At 46.2% G+C, this 19,399-nt stretch overlaps 1 protein-coding gene across 2 annotated transcripts in view; it reads left to right on the forward strand.

Moving 5' to 3' along the window:
• Positions 1 to 19,399, forward strand: part of jak1 (Janus kinase 1) — a 195,960-nt gene that overhangs the window by 121,046 nt on the left and 55,515 nt on the right. For both annotated transcript variants that reach the window (XM_038794475.1, XM_038794474.1), the window contains exons 6-9: positions 6,890 to 7,244; positions 13,537 to 13,722; positions 16,866 to 17,023; positions 17,272 to 17,395. In XM_038794475.1, the coding sequence (XP_038650403.1) occupies positions 6,890 to 7,244; positions 13,537 to 13,722; positions 16,866 to 17,023; positions 17,272 to 17,395 (823 nt within the window). The remainder of the gene's footprint in view (positions 1 to 6,889; positions 7,245 to 13,536; positions 13,723 to 16,865; positions 17,024 to 17,271; positions 17,396 to 19,399) is intronic.

Here is a 19,399-nt window from a genome sequence, read left to right on the forward strand (position 1 = left end):
CGCAATCAGCCTGGCTCAGGTGAAGCGTTCAGAGGACACAGGCTTGCTTCTCCAGCAGTTAAGGAATGGTGAAAGAAACATTTACCTTGTGGAGCTGGAGGTTCCTGCTTTCTGTTACTGCCATCTGGCCCACTCTCTGGGAATGTCACTTAGTAACCAAGGATTTCAGATTTGGCTCCAATTTGTTGGGTAGAAGCCCAATTAAAATATGTTAATTATAGAAGTCCAATTAAAATATGTCAATTTAATGTCCGTGGTAGCACAAATAAACACTGCTCCTCACCGTGGGTGTGCTGAAATGGGGGCACATTCCTCATATTTAAGACTTTATCCCCTCCCCCACCTGTTATGGTGTGATGTATAGCTCGTGCTAAGTCTGTGTTTTATGGTATCTCTCTCTGTGCATAGCCACAAGCAGTTGTAAAATAATTTACAGTGTTATGGTATAATGTGTTATTGGTTTCTGAAACAAGCTAACTAATTGGTTATTATTTACAATCTATTTACCAGACCAAAGTTGGCTCATTGCACCCTAATTACCCATTATCTCAGACTCTCCACCTCCCCGCCACTTTTAATTTGCATGAATTTGCTTTGCTTTAAAAGGCAACATTTGGGTTGACTGCTACCAAATCCTCTCTGGAAAAATGGTCAAAGGATTGGAAACGTGACATTCTAACACTGCCTCCCACCTCTACCTGATTCTCATGTTACATTGACTACAGTTCACTGGTTTCTCCCCACACAAACTCAGTCTTTCAGGCTGTTCATAGATGTGTTGGTATTTGCAACAGATGGAAATGATAACACTCTTTGAGATCTTGCTTGATTACAAGTTGCGAGCAATGCTGGCCAGGTCCTGCAGATATCCTTGCAAAACAAAAATGCATCATACATCCAGGGCAAAGCAGCCCGCTTGATTGGCACCCCATCCACAAACATTCACTCCTCCATCACGTACAGTGGCAGCCGTGTGTACCATCTACAAGATGCACTGCAGGAACTCACCAAGGTTCCTTAAGCAGCACCTTCCAAACCCACGACCATTACCATCTAGAAGGACAAGAGCAGCAGACACCTGGGAACCCCACCAGCTGGAGGTTCCCCTCCAAGTCACTCACCACCCTGACTTGGAAATATATCTCCGTTCCTTCATTGTCGCTGGGTCAAAATCCTGGAATTCCCTCCCTAACAGCACAGTGGGTGTTCCTACATCTCCAGGACTGCAGCAGTTCAAGAATGCAGTTCACCACCACCCTCTGAAGGGCACCTGGGATGTGCAACAAATGTTGGTCTAGCCAGCAATGCCCACATCCTGTAAATAAATTCTTAAAAATTATATTACTGGCCGCAAGACACCTCTTCAGGCATTGCTTCTCGGCCCAAACGGGCCATGTTTTGTGCTTGTTTTGTTGACATCATACGTGTGTGTGGGACTGAGTGTGTATGGGGAAAAAGATATGGGATGAGATTTCTGGCCTCCTCGTGGCCTGTTTCTCAGCGGCAGGAGGCAGCCCGTTGTTGACCAGCGGTGGGATCTTCTGGTCCTGCCACTGTCAATGGAATTTACCATTGAATCCACCCCTCAGCGCCGGGAAACATGCGGCAGGGGTATGCCATTGGAGGAACCAATGGATCCTGCTGGCGTGAACAGCCGGAAGATCTCGCCTGTGGAGTGGGTTGTCCATGAAACCACTATTGAACCATTATCGATAATGAGCTGGGACAGAAAATAATTGATTTTCACATTTCCTGATTTCGGTATGCCTTTCACACGAGTTGATGCTATTGTTGCCAACGCAGAGTGGGCTGTTGAACACCAGTTCACTCTTGCGAAGCAGTTTCATTGGCAGCTAAAGAACATTCAGAAATTTCCCATTCCCAGCATCCTCCCCGAAGTACAAAAAGAACAAAGACCTACATTTGGAAGTCAGCTTGTGAGGTTTAGTAGAGAGACACAAGTAAGATCTAAGCAATATCAATTGCAGGTAGAGCTAGCCAGATTCAATGTTATCTTACATCTGACTGGTAAGAATGACCAGAAACAAGTGTACTTGGTGCATTATTCCAATAGAACTATGGAATTCTGACAGTACAGAAAGAGGCTATTCGGCCCATCGAGTCTGCCACCGACCCTCAGAAAGAGTACGCTGCCGAGGACACTTCCCCGCCCTATTCTCGTAACCTAACCTGCACATTCCTGGACACTATGCCGTTTTTCACAGCGAACGCCGATTCTCCGACCCGGATGGACCGAGCGGCCTGCCGTTCGCAGCCGTTTCACGACGGCGGCAAACACACCTGGTCGCTGCCGTCGTGAAACGGGAGTGAGAAGCCCGTTTGGGGCTTGTAGGTGGCCTAGCAAGGAAAGAGCACCACGACTGTGCTCGGTAGGGGACAGGCAGGCGATCGGTGCCCACCGATCGTCGGGCCGGCGTCCAAATTGGACACACTATTTCCCGGGCGGCTGAGGGGAAAGACGGCCACCACGCATGCGCGGGTTCGTGCCATCAGCGTCATGACGTCAGCCGCGCATGCGCGGGTTGGAGCCGGCCAACCTGCGCATGCGTGGCTGACGTCATTCGGCACGCCGACCGTGTCATTCTTGGCGCGACGCCTCCGTGGCCGAGAGTTACGGAGCACCGCTCCTAGCCCCTGCCGGGAGGGGAGAATAGGGGGCGAGGAGCGGCCTCCGAGGCCGTCGTGAAACTCGGCCGAGTTCGCGACGGCCCTCCCGATTTTTCCCGGGAGCGGAGAATTACGCCCTGAAACTTTCTTGAGCCTGCCAATAGCCTTTGTATCTGTTGTCAGATCAAGAGTTTGTTCCTATCTATGCTTGCTCCCATGCTTCACTGACCTCATGAAATGATGATGTCTTGAAAAGTCCAATGGGGAAGTTCCCCTTGCACTCGCCCCATTATATTCACCTCATGTATAAGCAAATGAAGAAACATTCAGGAAGGAACAGGCCCTTCGGACCACCAAGCCTGCGCCAATCCAGATTCCTTATTTAGACCTACTACTTATTGCCAAAACAATCTGTATCCCTCCATTCCTCGCCGGTTCATGTGTCTATCAAGATACATCTCAAACTCTGATCTTCGAGGCTGCTCATACATCCTTTTGCTGAAGCCAATTTATTCTCTGCTTCCCAATGGCCATTGCCTTTAAATGGATGCTACAGCCTAAATGTTGTTTCTCTCAATCACTGACTGATTTTACACACTATTTAATAGGTGCCACAGCTAGTTAAATAGGGACTTCACATTGAAAGCGCCCAGAGGCATCCTGCTCTGCAGATGATAAATCATTCTAAATACGTAACGTGATTTGAATTAGGAGGAATGATGTGGGTCAGGCTGAACACCATCATGTCTGGATTGCAGTATCTTTTATGTTCTCATTTGATTTTCCCTTCACAGTGAATTGTGTTATGATGATGTAAGACACATCACATGCTATGACATCAATCAAATGGGAAACCAGGGATGTGGGTATATAAACAGACAGCCAAAACACCACTGCTAGCTTTCCACTAGTCCCCTGGCTAAAATGGAAATCACCTGATTAAAACTATGGGACACTTTACCACACTGTATTTTCCGTTAATCTTCCATCATCTAATGCAGTGGTTCTCAACCTTTTTTAACCCATGGACCCCTTTTCCTCTTAATTTTTTTTTGTGGACCCCCATAGTGAGTAATTAAGAAAAAAATGCAGATTTATTCAATGAGATCCCTGTGGTTGATGCTGCTCAGCGAGTTTTTTTATATTCGGCTCCATCGAGGTCAATGATAGTCGAAGATCACCCTTTTTCACAATGTCGAGTCTATTACGAGCTTTTGATAATAAGTGAAAAACACGACTAAATCCTGATTCAACAAGGTAAGATTATTAAAAGCTATAACGTAGAGCTGTGCTTTATCCCAGAGTAGTGGGTACTTTTTAGCAGTGTCATTTGTTTTCCATATATTATGCTTCCCATCTTTGAATTTTGCATGCAATATTTCATCACTTTGTAATTCAATGAGGGTCTCCTGTAAAGAAATGTTATTCATAACTTGAGTTAGGATGAAAAATCTGAAAGAAAAATAGTTTGAATCGAACTATGAACTTGATTAAACATATGAAAACTGCGTTCCAGGCAAAGCAAGGCATATTCTCTGCATATTCTCTGCAAGTTTATGAATCCCAAGGGAGATTAGTGGGACAATTAGGGCCACAGCAAATGCACCTTTTTGGTTCTGAGCCCCTTCAGCTCTCAAGGTAAATTAGATAGATTATAATCTCTCTTTGACCTTTGTCAGTGCGAGAGAGAGAGAGAGAGAGAAAGGTGAATATTCATCATGAAAACAAACATCTACCTGCTACCTGAGAAAAGATGGGTGATTTTCACCTCCGTTTGTTCTAGGTAACTTTAAATTTACGACACTGTCAAATGTAAAGTTTTTTTCTTCTACTTGATTGCCATAAAAAATTCATAGCTACATGAATATTTCTACTTTTAGTATTTTAATATGGCGTAGATTACTGTAAAAATTTTATTCTCAGTAATAACAATTGTTCTGAAGTAGAATTGCTCTATGGACCACTAAAATATCACCGTGGACCCCCAATTCGGTATTTTTTTGTGTGGACCCCCAGTAATGTTACATGGACCCCCAGGGTCCATGTGGACCCCGGTTGAGAACCACTGATCTAATGGCTACCCCGTGAATGATCATATCAGCATCTCCTGCTTTTTTTTTTACTAATGGTGGAATCTTGCAAGGAAATGACAAGAACTGTTACTTACAACCATAAAATTCCTACAGTGCAAAAGGAGGCTATTCAGCCCATCGAATATGCGCCGACCCTCTGAAAGAGTACCCTACCTAGGCCCACTCCACTGCCCTATCCCCATAAGCCCACCTAACCTGCAAGTCTTTGAACACTAAGGGCCAATTTAGCATGGCCAATCCACCTAACCTGCAAATCTTTGGAATGTGGGAGGAAACTAGAGACCTGGAGGAAACCCACGCAGACACAGGGGGAAAGCACAAACTCCTCAGAAACAGTCACCCAAGGTCGGAATTGGACCCTGGCCCCTGGCAAAATATCAATAGGCACCTCACAGAAATGTTAAGGAAAAACTTTGACACTGAGCTACATAAGGAGATATTAGGATAGATGACCAAAAGCTTTAAGCGTAGAGGGAGGTTTAAGGAGCTACATATTAGAAATCAGTTGGTGAGGTTTATCAGAGAGATGCAAATAAGCAGTTTAAACTACAGGTAAAGCTAACCAGATAGGCGCAGCACGGTGGCGCAGTGGTTAACACTGCTGCCTCATGGCACTGAGGACCCGGGTTTGATCCTGGCTCTGGGTCACTGTCCGTCTGGAGTTAGTGCATCCTCCCTGTGTCTGCGGGGGTCTCACCCCCCACAACCTAAAGATGTGCAGGATAGGTGGATTGGTCACACGAAAGTGCCCTTAATTGGAAAAATGAATTCGGTACTCTAAATTTATTTTTAAAAAGCTGACCAGGTTTAGTGTTATCTTGAATCTGATTGAATACTAAGACTGACCAAAAATAAGTATAGCAAGCACATTAACCACAACAGGGTGGCATGGTTTCATTTTTTTTAAAGCTTAATTTCATATCCATTCCTTTTATTTCTTTTTTTCCTATAAATTTAGACTACCCAATTCTTTTTTTCCAATTAAGGGACAATTTAGCGTGGCCAATCCATCTAGCCTGCACATCTTTGGGTTGTGGAGGTGAAACCTACCCAGACACTGGGAGAATGTGCAAACTCCACACGGACAGTGACCCTGGGCTGGGTTCGAACCAAGGTCCTCAGCGTTGTCGGCAGCAGTGCTAACCACTATGCCACTGTGTCGCCCGAATTTAATGTCCGTTCCTAATTGCCCTTTACAGCCTATGTCATGCTAGTACATCCAAAGGGCTTTAGGGAGGGAGTTCCAGGAATTTGACCCAGCGACTATTAAGGATAATGATACAGCTCCAAGTCAGGAGAGTATTGCTGGGAGTGTTTTTCCCATGCGTCTATTGCCTTTGCTCTTCGAGGTGGTAAAGACTTGGGTTTGGAAGGTACTGTTGAAGGAACCTTGCAAAGTTCCTGCAGTGCATCTTGTAGATGGTAGACACTTGTGTCCACCATCGAGGGAGTGGATCTTTAAGATGGCAGATTGGGTATTTCCTCCACTTGGGGAGACAAAAATGAAACAGCAGCACATGTGATGTCCAGAGGCACATACAGGAATACATCTGCTGAGGGACACAGATCAAAGGGAGGAGGGCCACAAATATTTATTGAGCCACATTCAGAGTTCTTTCATCTGTCAGAGCTTTGATCATTGGTAACTTTAGAAGGAAACTCCTCATATCTGTATATTGAAAGCGATTTCTGTCACACTGACACATCAGTGCTGTAGTTGTGATTATTAGTCAAATATAGTTTAACCGTTAAAATGCACCAAGTGCCTTCAGTTGTCAAGGAATTTAGTGTTATATTTATTATGTTTTCCATTTCTGTTCTTTTAACTCTTAATGTGATGGTACATGAACTTAAAGGATGTTGATGGATAACACAGGACCTTGGAATGTGCAGGGCTGCAACACCCAAATCTCATGGACTATGGTTCTGTAGTATTAGCCTCTTTGAGTATCAGGTAATGCCACCATATCCCACTGGATATGGAGTTAATTTGGAAAAGAAGAACTAAGATATCACATCGTGTATGGTAATATATTAAAACTGTCATCTAAAATTTAAAAAAAACAAAGTAATGCTAATTGTAGTGTTGTCTCGCAGTGCAGAAACAAAATAAAGAAAGAGAAGGTAACATATTATTGGAAAATACAATTTTCATTGCTTTCTTTCAGCTATAAGCATTACATTCCTGAAACATTGAACAGGAGAATCAAACAGCGAAATATTCTGACCAGGTGTCGAATCAATAACGTCTTCAAAAATTTTCTGAAAGAGTTCAACAAAAAGACAGTTAGCGATAGCAACGTGTCCCCTCATGACCTCAAGGTCAAGTACCTGGCTACCCTCGAGTCTTTGACAAAGAATTTTGGGGCGGAAACATACAAACCAACAAGCCTCTTGATTTCAGCAGAAAATGAACGGGTAATGACAAACTATGAGCCCTTTGAGAAGGAGCAAAAAGAGCGAGAACATGAGGTGATGATCACAGGAAGTGTGGGAATAAAATGGAGACGTGTGCCAAAAGAGGTAAGAGTTTAATCCTCGCCCCCACCTTGAAACACATTTGCTGGTCTATCTCCTGTGGTCATGTTCATGCATGTAAAAAATAAATTGACCCCATAAATAACTAGCATTTCCCTTACACATTGCAAAAATATGAATCGACAAAAATCAATTACGTTCCTCATGTTGCTGCCATGATACAAATAAGTAAATCTGCAGATGCACCTTTGTTTAAGTTGGATAAATAAAGATGTAATTCTTGCCATTTCTGGTGCGTGTTGTATTGTTGGACAATGCACATCAAAACACAGCCAGGGTTTGACCCCATGTCGGGAGGGGCCGGGTTTTGGCGGGAGTTGCCGGGGTCAGCAGAAGTCAGCTGACTCACGGAAGTACCATGGAGGGTGCGTCGCGGCTAGGAGGGGTCCTAGCCCGGGGGGGGGGGGATACCGGGTTGCTGCTGGAAGGGCCAGGAGGGAGCTGGTGTGGGCCGGGGGGGGGTTAGAGAGGAGGCGGTATCGTCATGGGGAACGGGTCGGGCAGGGTGTGCTGGCCTGGGGCGAGCAGCTGATGAGCTATGGCTAGTCGGCGGGGGAGGGGGGCGGGGTGCCCTCTGATCCGGCTGATCACCTGGAACGTGAGGGGGCTGAATGGGCCGGTTAAGCGGGCTAGGGTATTTTCTCATTTGAAGGGGCTGAAGGCGGACGTGGCTATGCTCCAGGAGACCCATTTGAAGGTGGCGGACCATGTTCGTTTGAGGAAGGGGTGGGTGGGGCAGGTTTTCCACTCAGGATTAGACGCGAAGAACCGGGGGGTGGCGATTCTGGTGGGAAAGAGGGTGGCGTTCGAGGCATCTGAGGTGGTGGCGGACAAGGAGGGCAGATTTATTATGGTGAAGGTTAGGCTGCAGGGAGAGAAGGTGGTGCTGCTAAATGTGTATGCCCCGAATTGGGATGATGCTGGCTTCATGAGGCGATTGTTGGGCCGCATTCCGGACCTGGAGCCTGATCATGGGGGGGAGACTTTAACACGGTGCTAGATCCCCCACTGGACCGATCCAGTTCAAGGACGGGTAGGAGGCCGGCGGCGGCCAAGGTGCTGAGGGGGTGTATGGACCAGATGGGAGGGGTGGATCCCTGGAGATTTGGGAGGCTGAGAGCGCGGGAGTATTCCTTTTTCTCTCATGTCCATAGGGTTTACTCCCGAATAGATTTTCTCGTCCTGAGCAGGGGATTGATCCCGAAGGTGTAGGATGCCGAGTATTCGGCCATAGCAATTTCAGACCATGCTCCGCACTGGGTCGATCTGGAGATGGGGGAGGCGCGGGACCAGCGCCCGCTGTGGCGCCTGGATGTGGGGATGCTGGCTGATGAGGAGGTATGTAGGAGGGTCCGGGGAAGTATTGAGGGGTATCTTGAGACCAACGACACGGGGGAGGTCCGGGTGGGGATGGTCTGGGAGGCTCTGAAAGCAATGATCCGGGCGGAGCTGATTTCCATCCGGGCCCATAGAGAAAGCAGGGAGAGGGAGAGACTGGTTGGGGAGCTCCTGGATGTGGATAGGAGGTACTCGGAGGCACCGGAGGAGGGGTTGCTGGGGGAACGGCGTAGTTTGCAGGCCAAGTTCGACTTGCTGACCACCAGAAAGGCGGAGACACAGTGGAGGAGGGCGCAAGGCACGGTATATGAGTATGGGGAGAAGGCGAGCAGGATGTTGGCACATCAGCTCCGCAGGCGAGACGCTGCGGCTAGGGAAATTGGTGGAGTGACGGATAAGGGTGGGAATGTGGTGCGGAAGGGGGCAGCGGTGAACGGGGTCTTTAGGGATTTTTACGAGGAACTGTATCGGTCGGAGCCACCGGGCGGTGGGGGGGAGATGGAGATAGAGAGCTTCATGAACAGGCTACGCTTCCCAAAGGTGCAGGGGTAGCTGGTGGAGGGGCTGGGGGCGCCGATAGAGTTCGAGGAGCTAGTCAGGGGGATTGGTCAAATGCAGTCAGGTAAGGCACCGGGGCCGGATGGGTTCCCGGTGGAATTTTATAAAAAGTATGCGGATCTGGTGGGCCCCCTGTTGGTGCAAGTCTTCAATTAGGCATGGGAGGGGGGGGGGCTTTGTCCCCGACGATGTCGCGGGCGCTGATCTCTCTGATCCTGAAGCAGGATAAGGACCCCTTGCAGTGTGGATCATACAGGCCAATCTCGCTACTCAATGTGGATGCTAAGTTGCTGGCGAAGATCCTGGCCACAAGGATAGAGGACTGTGTACCAGGGGTGATACACGAGGATCAGACAGGATTTGTCAAGGGAAGACAGCTTAACACGAATGTGCGGAGATTGTTAAATGTTATTATGATGCTGGCGGTAGAGGGGGAGGCGGAGTTTGTGGTGGCGCTGGATGCAGAGAAGGCGTTTGATAGAGTTGAGTGGGTGTACCTGTGGGAGGTGCTGTAGCGATTCGGGGAGGGGTTCATCAAATGGGTGAGGTTGCTCTATGAGGCCCCGATGGCGAGTGTAGTTACCAATAGAAGGAGATCAGAGTACTTCAGGCTCTACCGTGGGACCAGGCAGGGTTTCCCCTTATCCCCCTTGCTTTTTGCACTGGCGATAGAACCTCTGGCTTTGGCGCTGAGGGAGTCGGGGAGGTGGAGGGGCCTGGTGCAGGATGGGGAGGAACTGCTGTTGTATGTGGCGGACCCAGAGGGGGGAATGCCAGGGGTGATGGAGCTGTTGGCTGAGTTTGGGAGCTTCTCGGGCTATAAGTTGAATCTGGGCAAGAGCGAGATATTTGTAGTGCACCCGGGTGATCAGTAGGAGGGAATTGGGAGGCTCCCGTTTAAGAGGGCAGTGAAGAGATTCAGATACCTGGGGGTGCAGGTGGCCAGGAGTTGGGGGACTCTCCATAAGCTTAATTTTACCAGGCTTGTGGAGCAGATGGAGGAGAAATTCAAAAGGTGGGACATGGTGCCGCTATCGCTGGCGGGTAGAGTGCAGTCCGTCAAAATGACTGTTCTCCCGAGGTTCTTGTTCCTTTTTCAGTGTTTGCCCATCTTTATCCCTTGGGCCTTTTTTAGGAGGGTGACTAGCAGCATCATGAGCTTTGGGCGCATGGGACCCCGAGGGTGAAGAGGGTCTTCTTGGAGCGGGGTAGAGATGGTGGGGGGCTGGCGTTACCCAATCTCTCGGGGTATTATTGGGCGGCCAATGTGTCGATGGTGCGCAAGTGGGTGATGGAGGGGGTGGGGGCAGCATGGAAACGGTTGTAGATGGCGTCCTGTGGAGGCACAAGCCTGGGGGCCCTGGTAACGGCGCCGTGGCCGCTCCCTCCTACGAGGTATACCACGAGTCCGGTAGTGGCGGCTACCCTCCAGATTTGGGGCAGTGGAGGCGACATGGGGGGAAGTGGGGGGCTCGATGGAGGCTCCGTTAAGGGGGAACCATCGGTTCATCCCGGAGAACATTGATGGGGGGTTCCAGGGTTGGCACAGAGTGGGCATCAGACAGCTGAGGGACCTGTTCATTGATGGGAGGTTTGCGAGCCTGGGGGAGTTGGAGGAGAAATTTGGGCTCCCCTCGGGGAACATGTTCAGGTATCTGCAGGTAAAGGCGTTTGCTAGGCGGCAGGTGGAGGGATTCCCTTTGCTTCCCGCGAGGGGGGTGAGTGACAGGGTGCTTTCGGGAGTCTGGGTCGAGGATGGGAAGATATCTGATATCTACAAGGTAATGCAGGAGGTGGAGGAGGCATTAGTAGAGGAGCTAAAGGCTAAGTGGGAGGGGGAACTGGGGGAACAGATCGAAGATGGGACATGGGCTGATGCCCTGGAGAGGGTTACCTCTTCCTCCTCATGTGCGCGGCTTAGCCTCATCCAATTCGAGGTGCTGCACCGGGCCCACATGTCTGGGTCTAGGATGAGTAGGTTCTTTGGGGGCGAAGACAGGTGTGTCAGGTGTTCGGGGAGTCCAGCGAACCATGCCCATATGTTCTGGGTATGCCCAGCACTGGAGGAGTTCTGGAAGGGGGTGGCGAGGACAGTGTCGAGGGTGGTAGGATCCAGGGTCAAGCCAGGCTGGGGACTCGCAATTTTTGGGGTTGGGGTGGAGCCGAAAGTGCAGGAGGCGAAAGAGGCCGGTGTGCTGGCCTTTGTGTCCCTAGTAGCCCGGCAGAGGATCTTGCTACAGTGGAAGGATGCAGGACCCCCAGGCGTGGAGACCTGGGTCAATGACATGGCGGGATTTATTAAGCTGGAGAAGGTCAAATTTGCCCGGGGAGGGGGGGGGGGGGTGGGGGGGGCGTTGACTATGTTTATTTAATTTAAATTTATTTTTAAGTTCTCTTGTTGTATACTGGGTTGGGGGGGGGGGGGGGGGATACATGCGTTGCTACGGTCTTGGGGGTGTTACAGTTATTATGGTGTTTTATTGTTGCTTTTCATTGTTTGCTGTTATATTTTCTGTAAAAAATTTCAATAAAAATTTTTTTTTTTTTAAAAGACACAGCCAGGGCCAGGCCCAAGAATCACATGAAAGTGGGTACAGTAGTAATTTGACTGTGTTGACATTATGAACAATGGGGAAAGTGGAAGAAATATCAGCTATTCAGAAGTCTGCACTGTGTTGTGCCATTCATGGAAGAGGGAGGAAGTTATTGGAATGAAGCATATTCAAGATTATTGGTGTCATATTTTACTGTTTACTATTTACTGCTCGTGCCTACTCAGTGCCACATGACAGGAAAATAACAGAGGATATTTTAGGTGCAATCTGTTTCTCAGGATCTTTGCTGCAACAAACCTGTTCTTGCACAATGTCCTGCAAAAGAAAAACAACATTGAAAGAAAGCACAGATGCCTGGGATGGGAGACAAGTTTTAGTGTCTCGCTCTAAGCAGTTCCTTTTGTTATCACTAAAATCCACCAAGCTTGACACTGGAGCCCGAGTCAGAAACACTGGGTGAAATTGATCTTCAACAATATATCAATGGAAAGAAAATCTGTATGGGTTGGAAAATAGACTGCTATTTATTACCCATTTTGAGCTTCTGTTGAAGACCAAGTTCACCCCCTGCAGTTATTTTATAGAAAATATTAATTGCTGCTGACAACCACATTGGTAGTGTTCAGCTCAAGGGAGTTTGTTATTTGTAATAAGATGTGTAAGACTGTTTCTACATGTTGGTGTGTTATCTGCTACTACAAGGAAGTGGCTGTGTTTTTTTTTACTGAAACCACTTCCTCTGTCAACTCAGGGTAAAGTGTTTTGAATATGTGAGTTTTGAACTAGAGGGGAGAGAGAGTGAGTGTGTGTGTGAGAGAGAGAGATAGGGAGAAGTGCAATGCTTTGCTGATGATAGCATATTGCTCTGCCAAGATTTAAAATTAGAATGGGCCAACACTCTATTGGGTAATCTGAGTCTCCGAAAAGGATCTGAACCCCAGTTTTGCTCGAACATGCTTGTGCGAAATGGCTATGTTGGGGGTCGAGTAATCAATATACATCCCGCCCAATTTTACGCTCTATTGAACCTGACCTGAGTACGCCTCAATTTCAAATCCCCAGTAAGAAAACATCCAATATCTACACATATATAGCCCCAACATGTGAAAGTAAGAGTTAGATGGACTTTGTAACCTTCAGCATATCCACTTGTATTTGAAGGGAGTACATCAGAAAAGAGTAACCAACCTGATACCAAGGTTAAGGAGAATCATTGAATCACTACCGTGCAGAAGGAGGCTAGGATTGTTTGCTCTGGAGAAGGAAGGCTCAAAGCATATACTCTTTAAAGATTGGATAAATTGAACCCTGAAAATATGTTCAAGATTGCCAGAAACTCCAGAATTGTGACGCAGGCTCCAGCTTAGAAAGAACATTTATAGAATGTTTAGATTTGACTATTTTGTGAAGAGCTAAGAGAGTAATATGTTCAATTATTGTAACTATGAGCGACACTTCACCAATTTATTTTCTGATTAACATTCTCCATAAATACTTCTTGGTTTTCAAAAGTAATAAAGCTGAACTCACTCAAAAGAGGAAATTTGGAAAGGCAGAGGTGACACATACTTTCTACCAGCTCCTTGACTCATTAAAAAAAGTGCTGGAAGACTTCAGGTTCAATGGATGTGGTCCAAATACAGACCCTCACACAAATAATTGAAATTGAAGTATTATAGGTTGGTCCCCATTTGGTAGCCAACTGTATTTTGCTATTTGTTAGAATGATCAATTCTCTAGTCAGCCCTAAAACTTCAAATCATCACTGCATCTCCTCAACTTTAAGACCTGTTCTGCCACACTGATTTCTTTTCTCCCTATTTAAGTCCATAGTGAATTTGAAAGAGAAGAAATTGAAGAAGAGCAAGAACGGCAGCAGAAACTGCAAGACTGGTGAAAGCAAAGGTGTTCAAAATGAGGGCTGGAATCTATTTTCTGACTTTTACGAGATCACACACATTGTCATAAAGGACTCCACTGTCATCATCAATAAACAAGACAACAAAAAATTGGTAGGTTCTTCCATTATCCTCTAGTTTTCTCCCCATCATATTGACCATTGCTGGGTTACAGTTTAATGAAGCATCAGATATTTTTTGACAATGTACCCAAGCAGCATTATTTTTGAGACATGGGAGGAGTAAATCTCACAGCCAAGCTTTATTCTATCCAAACGACTTTCAAACAGTTGGGCAGAATTTTCTAGTTGTTCTCACTGGCAGACTCTTTTGGTCCAGCAAACAGTGAATCCCACCCGGCAGCAGGGGTGCATAAAACAGGAAACCCCATTGACTGACATGGATAGTGGCCTAGAGAAGGAATGATCATTTAGGCTATCAAAGGATACAAAGCAAATGATGTTGAGGTACAGGCTAGCCATGATCTAATACAATGGCAAAAGTGGCTCAAAGCTTTCAATGGCTTATTCCTGTACGTTTATATAATATATCAAACACTTCATCCCACCCACTACGTTTAACGAATGAATATTTGAGCTGCCAGTTATGAAGCGAGGTATGATCCTAGCATTGCACTTAATGTGCTTAAGTTTTAATGCTCTTAATGGAAGATTAGTAGCTTGGATTTTGAGCAAACTGCTAAGTGCTGATGAGTAATCTGTGGAAGATTTTCACAGCCAAAACTGCCAAATTCAAAATCAAAGGGGATAAATGTATTTTTGAATTTCATGTTCATTGAGGTGTAAAGTTGCAAATCGGGCTATGAAAGAATTGCCCGTTTGTGTCAACTCACAATTGCTTCAAGCCATTTACAGAGAGAGACAAGCTTTCTCTATTCTGCCCTGGCTTCCCTTAAAAGAATACTGCCAGCTTGCATCAATGCGATGTGTTTTCTACTGTCTACAGCAATCCTAAATGACATTCTCTAGCTATAACCGTGGGGTGCATTATTCCTCCTTGTACTTCTTGACTTCTGTAACCTTTGGTACAATCAATCCTCCTTCATAAACTTTCCTCCATTGTCCAGCAGAGTGGGACTGCCCTATACTGATCCTATAGTCAGAGCATCAATGACACTGGCTCTTCTTCCTGCCCTGTACTGTTACCTCTAGAACCCCCGAGGATCGATCCTTGACTCCTCCTTTTCCTCATTTACATGCTTCCTCTCAGCAACATCATCTGAAGACCACATACACGAAGGACATTCCAACTGTACTTCTTCACCACTGCTTCAGTTCGCTGCCTACTTGTTGAATATTACTTCCTGTTAAAAATTGCAAAGACTAAAGCTTCAGTTTCCACCATAAAATCTGTATGCAGATAGTCCATCCTCTTTTTTTTCATTCTTTCATGGGATGTGAGCATCGTTGGTTGGGCCAACATTTATACCAATTCTTAATTGTCCTTAAGGGGCATTTGAGAATCAAACACATTGCTGTGGATCTGGAGTCACATGTAGGCCAGACCAGCTAAGAGTGGCAGATTTCCTTCCCTAAAGGATACCAGTGAACCAGATGGGTTTTTAACAACAATCAACAATGCTTTTATGGTCATCGTTAGACGTCTAATTCCAGATTTTTATTCCATTGATGTTTCACCATCTGCCATGGTGGGATGTGAACCCAGGTCCCCAGTATATCACCCTGTGTCTCTGGAAAACTATGCCACTGCCTCCTCCTCTTGACTATTCTCTCCATTTGAAGCCAATTGTTTGAACCTCGCCATCCTATTCAACTCCGTGTCGAACTTCTGCATGCGCTGTCCATCACAAAGGCTGCCTACTTCCATCTCTAAAGCATCCTCTGTCTCCACCCCTTTCTAATTTTATCTGTTGCTGAAATCCCCATGCATACGTACCAATGTCACCCCGAGACTCATATATTCCAATATTCTCTTGGTAGGTTTATCTTTCACCCGCTATTTTGTTCCGTTCATCCCAAAACTCTGCTGCCTGTATCCTACTGTGTGCCAAATATTATTCACCAATTGCTCCTGTACTCATCAATCTTCATTAGCTCCTGCTATCCCAATGTCCCTAATTTCAAATTTTCATTGTCCTGTTCAAATACCTCAGACATTCATCATTTATGGAAGCTGCAGCATCACATTCCTCAAGAGTTGTTACCAAAACCAGCCCCTTTTCAATCCCCAAATTCCTTCATTACTACCTGCCTTCAGCTGCTTACAGTTTTCTAATTTTCTGTTCTGTTGACCAGTAGAAAAGAGAATCTGGCCCGTTTATAACAAGTAGCCAATCCACTAGCCCCCATTTTGTACTCCCATCCAAGTTGTATATTACCACCTGTATTACAATTCCTTTGTTTTCAAGGTTTGCTTCTGGCAGTTGTGCTGTAAATGTTACAATTGTCCAACTCTTGCATGTTAGTTGCGGAAATTGAGTCTGAAACATGCGATATATAACAAGGAAAATAGTTCACCATTGCACCTTTCCTCCCCTGCCCGTGTGCAGTTGTTGATACTGAGGCACCGAAGATGCCATCCAGCCTTGAGTACCTCCGCTAAATCATCCTTTGTGTGTGAACCTGGACAACCAAGGAGAGAAATTACCATTGGTAATTTTAGAGTGGGAGTTCTTAATACTGCAATTCTCCAATCTATTGTTTTAACAAAAACTTAAAATAAATGGGTTAATACCTCCATTAAACAGTTAGGCAAAGAAGTTTGATACCAGAGTATTCAGCATTTATATATAAACATCAACAGGGAAGTAAGGGTTGACGGGTTACTCAATCCAGTAAGGTATTGTAGCTGAGCTCAAACCAGCTCACAGGCGTACTGATGCAAGGATCACTTGATAGCCATCAGGAAGGTGAACCCTGGCAGGCTCTTTCCCTCTTCAGTCAAAATGATGCTCAGGCCAAACGTAGCGCTCCACTCTAACAGCTGAGATTAGGTAATTTATCACAGACAGTGTTCAGGTTCAATTCCAAACGGTGTGCAGAACCATTGAGCCACCAGAACAAATTAACTGACTGTTTCTAATGATTTTCAAGCTGCTTATCACGATCGTCCTCATATCAGTTATCTAACATTACTGTCATAATCAGAAACCAGTTTGAATATAGGTTTTCCATTTTTTGGCTGAAAAACGTGAGACTTGTGAACATGTCAACACCATATTTGGAACAATAAAATGTAACCTAAACTATCTGAATTTAATGTATTTTGTGTTTTAGGAGCTCAAGCTATCTTCCTATGAAGAAGCTCTTTCCATGGTATCCTTGATTGATGGCTATTTTCGATTAACAGTAGATGCCCACCATTACCTGTGCACAGAAGTGGCTCCACCTTTAGTAGTGCACAACATTAAAAATGGCTGCCATGGACCAATACGGTAAATTGAAATTTTAAAAAAGACCATTACAGTGGCCTCTTGTAATTTGATTAACAGCTGTTGATATCTAAAAGCTCTGTACCTAACATCCTAACTTCTGAGTCCTTTGCTCATGCCTTATATAATTTTAAAAATTCAATTTGGTTTTGTCTCCTAATTTCCAAAGAAAGCAACTTTTTTAACCTTGCCTCAGAATTTTAATAAATGCAGACCATAATCATGACCTTTTCACAATTTGCTTTTATCAGTACTGAATATGCTATCAACAAGTTGAAACACGAAGGCAATGAGGATGGCATGTACGTGTTGCGTTGGAGCTGTACAGATTTCAACCACATCCTTATGACAGTTGCATGCAGTGGACCCACTGAGGTAACTATTGAGAACACTTTTGAACAATTAAGTTACCTTGTTTCTTCCTCCTCCATGTTAACGAGCAAGGAACATTTGGGGATTGTAATCTGTATATAATCTTGTTATTTTATCAGTTGTAAGATGGAAATCAAATTTGCAACCTAATCAGTGAGATGCGCTGAATTTTCACTTTGGAGCGGGGTTGCATGAGTCCTGTAACCCTCAGCCTTCACAACTCCTTCAATTATCCCAATGGCTTCTCAAACACCATTTGGCAAATCATGTCACCTATTCATCCCATGGGTCAGCATATATCCAGGCCAGCTCATGTCCCCCACCCACCCACCCCATCGACCATCATGCAGTCCTTGCCACCCTATTCCCCTTTATAGCACCCAGTGCTAGCCTAATGCAAAATCATGTTAACCCATCCACAACCCTTTGCCCTTACATCCTCCATGCCAAATCACCCAATATCTACAATAGCAGAACTTAGGAGCCATGTTGGGATGAAAAAAACTAAAGGGCTGAATATCTATCATAGTCTTCACAGTATTTTTTTTTTAACTCCAATTTCTAAATGTCCATTCAAAATGTTTAAATCCACTCAAGTACTTAATCCATTATAAAAAAAACCAAACCAACTTCTATTCATAACCCCACATTATAGGCGGCACAGTAGCACAGTGATTAGCACTGTTGCTTAACAGTCCCAGGGACCCGGGTTCGATTCCCGGCTTGGGTTACTGTCTATGCGGAGTCTGCACGTTCTCCCCGTGTCTGCGTTGGCTTCCTCCAGGCGCTTTGGTTTCCTCCTACAAATCCCGAAAGACATGATTGTTAGGTGAAGACATTCAGAATTCTCCCTCCGTGTAACTGAACAGGCATCGTAGTGTGGCAACTAGGGGATTTTCACAGTGTAGCGGGCTGGTTTCGGTCACTGAGCTAAATCGCTGGCTTTTAAAGCAGACCAAGCAGGCCAGCAGCACGGTTCGATTCCCGTACCAGCCTCCCCGAACAGGCACCGGAATGTGGCGACTAGGGGCTTTTCACAATAACTTCATTGAAGCCTACTCATGACAATAAGCGATTTTCATTTCATTTAATGTAAGCCTACTTGTGACACTAATAAAGGTTATTATTATAATCAAAGATCACTCATTTTTAATCTCTTTTGGACACCATGCTGGGATAATTATAGGCTGTGGAAAGCAGCAGAGCATTAATAATGACATAATATCCTTAGGGTAATGTTAACAAATCACTATTGTAATCCTTAACCAGGTTTGTTTTACCTCTCTCTGACACAGCCAGCCTTTTTTAAGAATTTTATTTTTTAAATTTAAAGTATCCAATTTGTTTTCCAAAGAAGGGGGGCAAGATTCTCCGCAAATGTGGAGAGTCGTAAAGGCTGCCGTGAAACTGGCCGTGTTTCACGGCAGCCTTCATGCCCGTTCCCGGGACGCGATTCTCTCCCCCCATCGGGGCTAGGAGCGGGACCCCGGGAATCACGGCGTTGCGGCCTTAACGACCGTTGTTAAGGCCGCGCGCCAAAATGACGCGCGTCTGGCGTCTGTATGACGTCAGCCGCGCATGCGCAGGTTGGAGCCGGCTCCAACCCGCGCATGCGTGGGTGACGTCATCACGCCATTGACGGAACCCGCACATGCGCGGTTCCGTATTTCTCCACCGCCACCCAACAAGATGTGGCGGCTTGATCTTGTCGGGCGGCGGAGAGGCCCGACGATCGGTGGGCACTGATTGCGGGCCTATCCCCTCCCGAGCACAACGGTGGTTCTCCCGCCCCACACGGGCCTCTGGATGCCCCAAACGGGCATCCAGCGCCCGTTTTTGCAACGGCAGCAAGCAGGTGTGTTTGCTGCCGTGAAAAAACGGGCGTAAAGGCCCGGCCGCTCGGCCCATCGGCCGCGGTGATTCGTGACGTGGGTCGGGCGAGGGGGGGGAGAATAGCGGGAGGGCGCAAAAAATGTCGGGAGGCCCTCCCGCTAATCTCCCAACCGG

Source organism: Scyliorhinus canicula, chromosome 4 (genome assembly GCF_902713615.1).
Source record: "Scyliorhinus canicula chromosome 4, sScyCan1.1, whole genome shotgun sequence".
Classification (NCBI taxonomy): domain Eukaryota; kingdom Metazoa; phylum Chordata; class Chondrichthyes; order Carcharhiniformes; family Scyliorhinidae; genus Scyliorhinus; species Scyliorhinus canicula.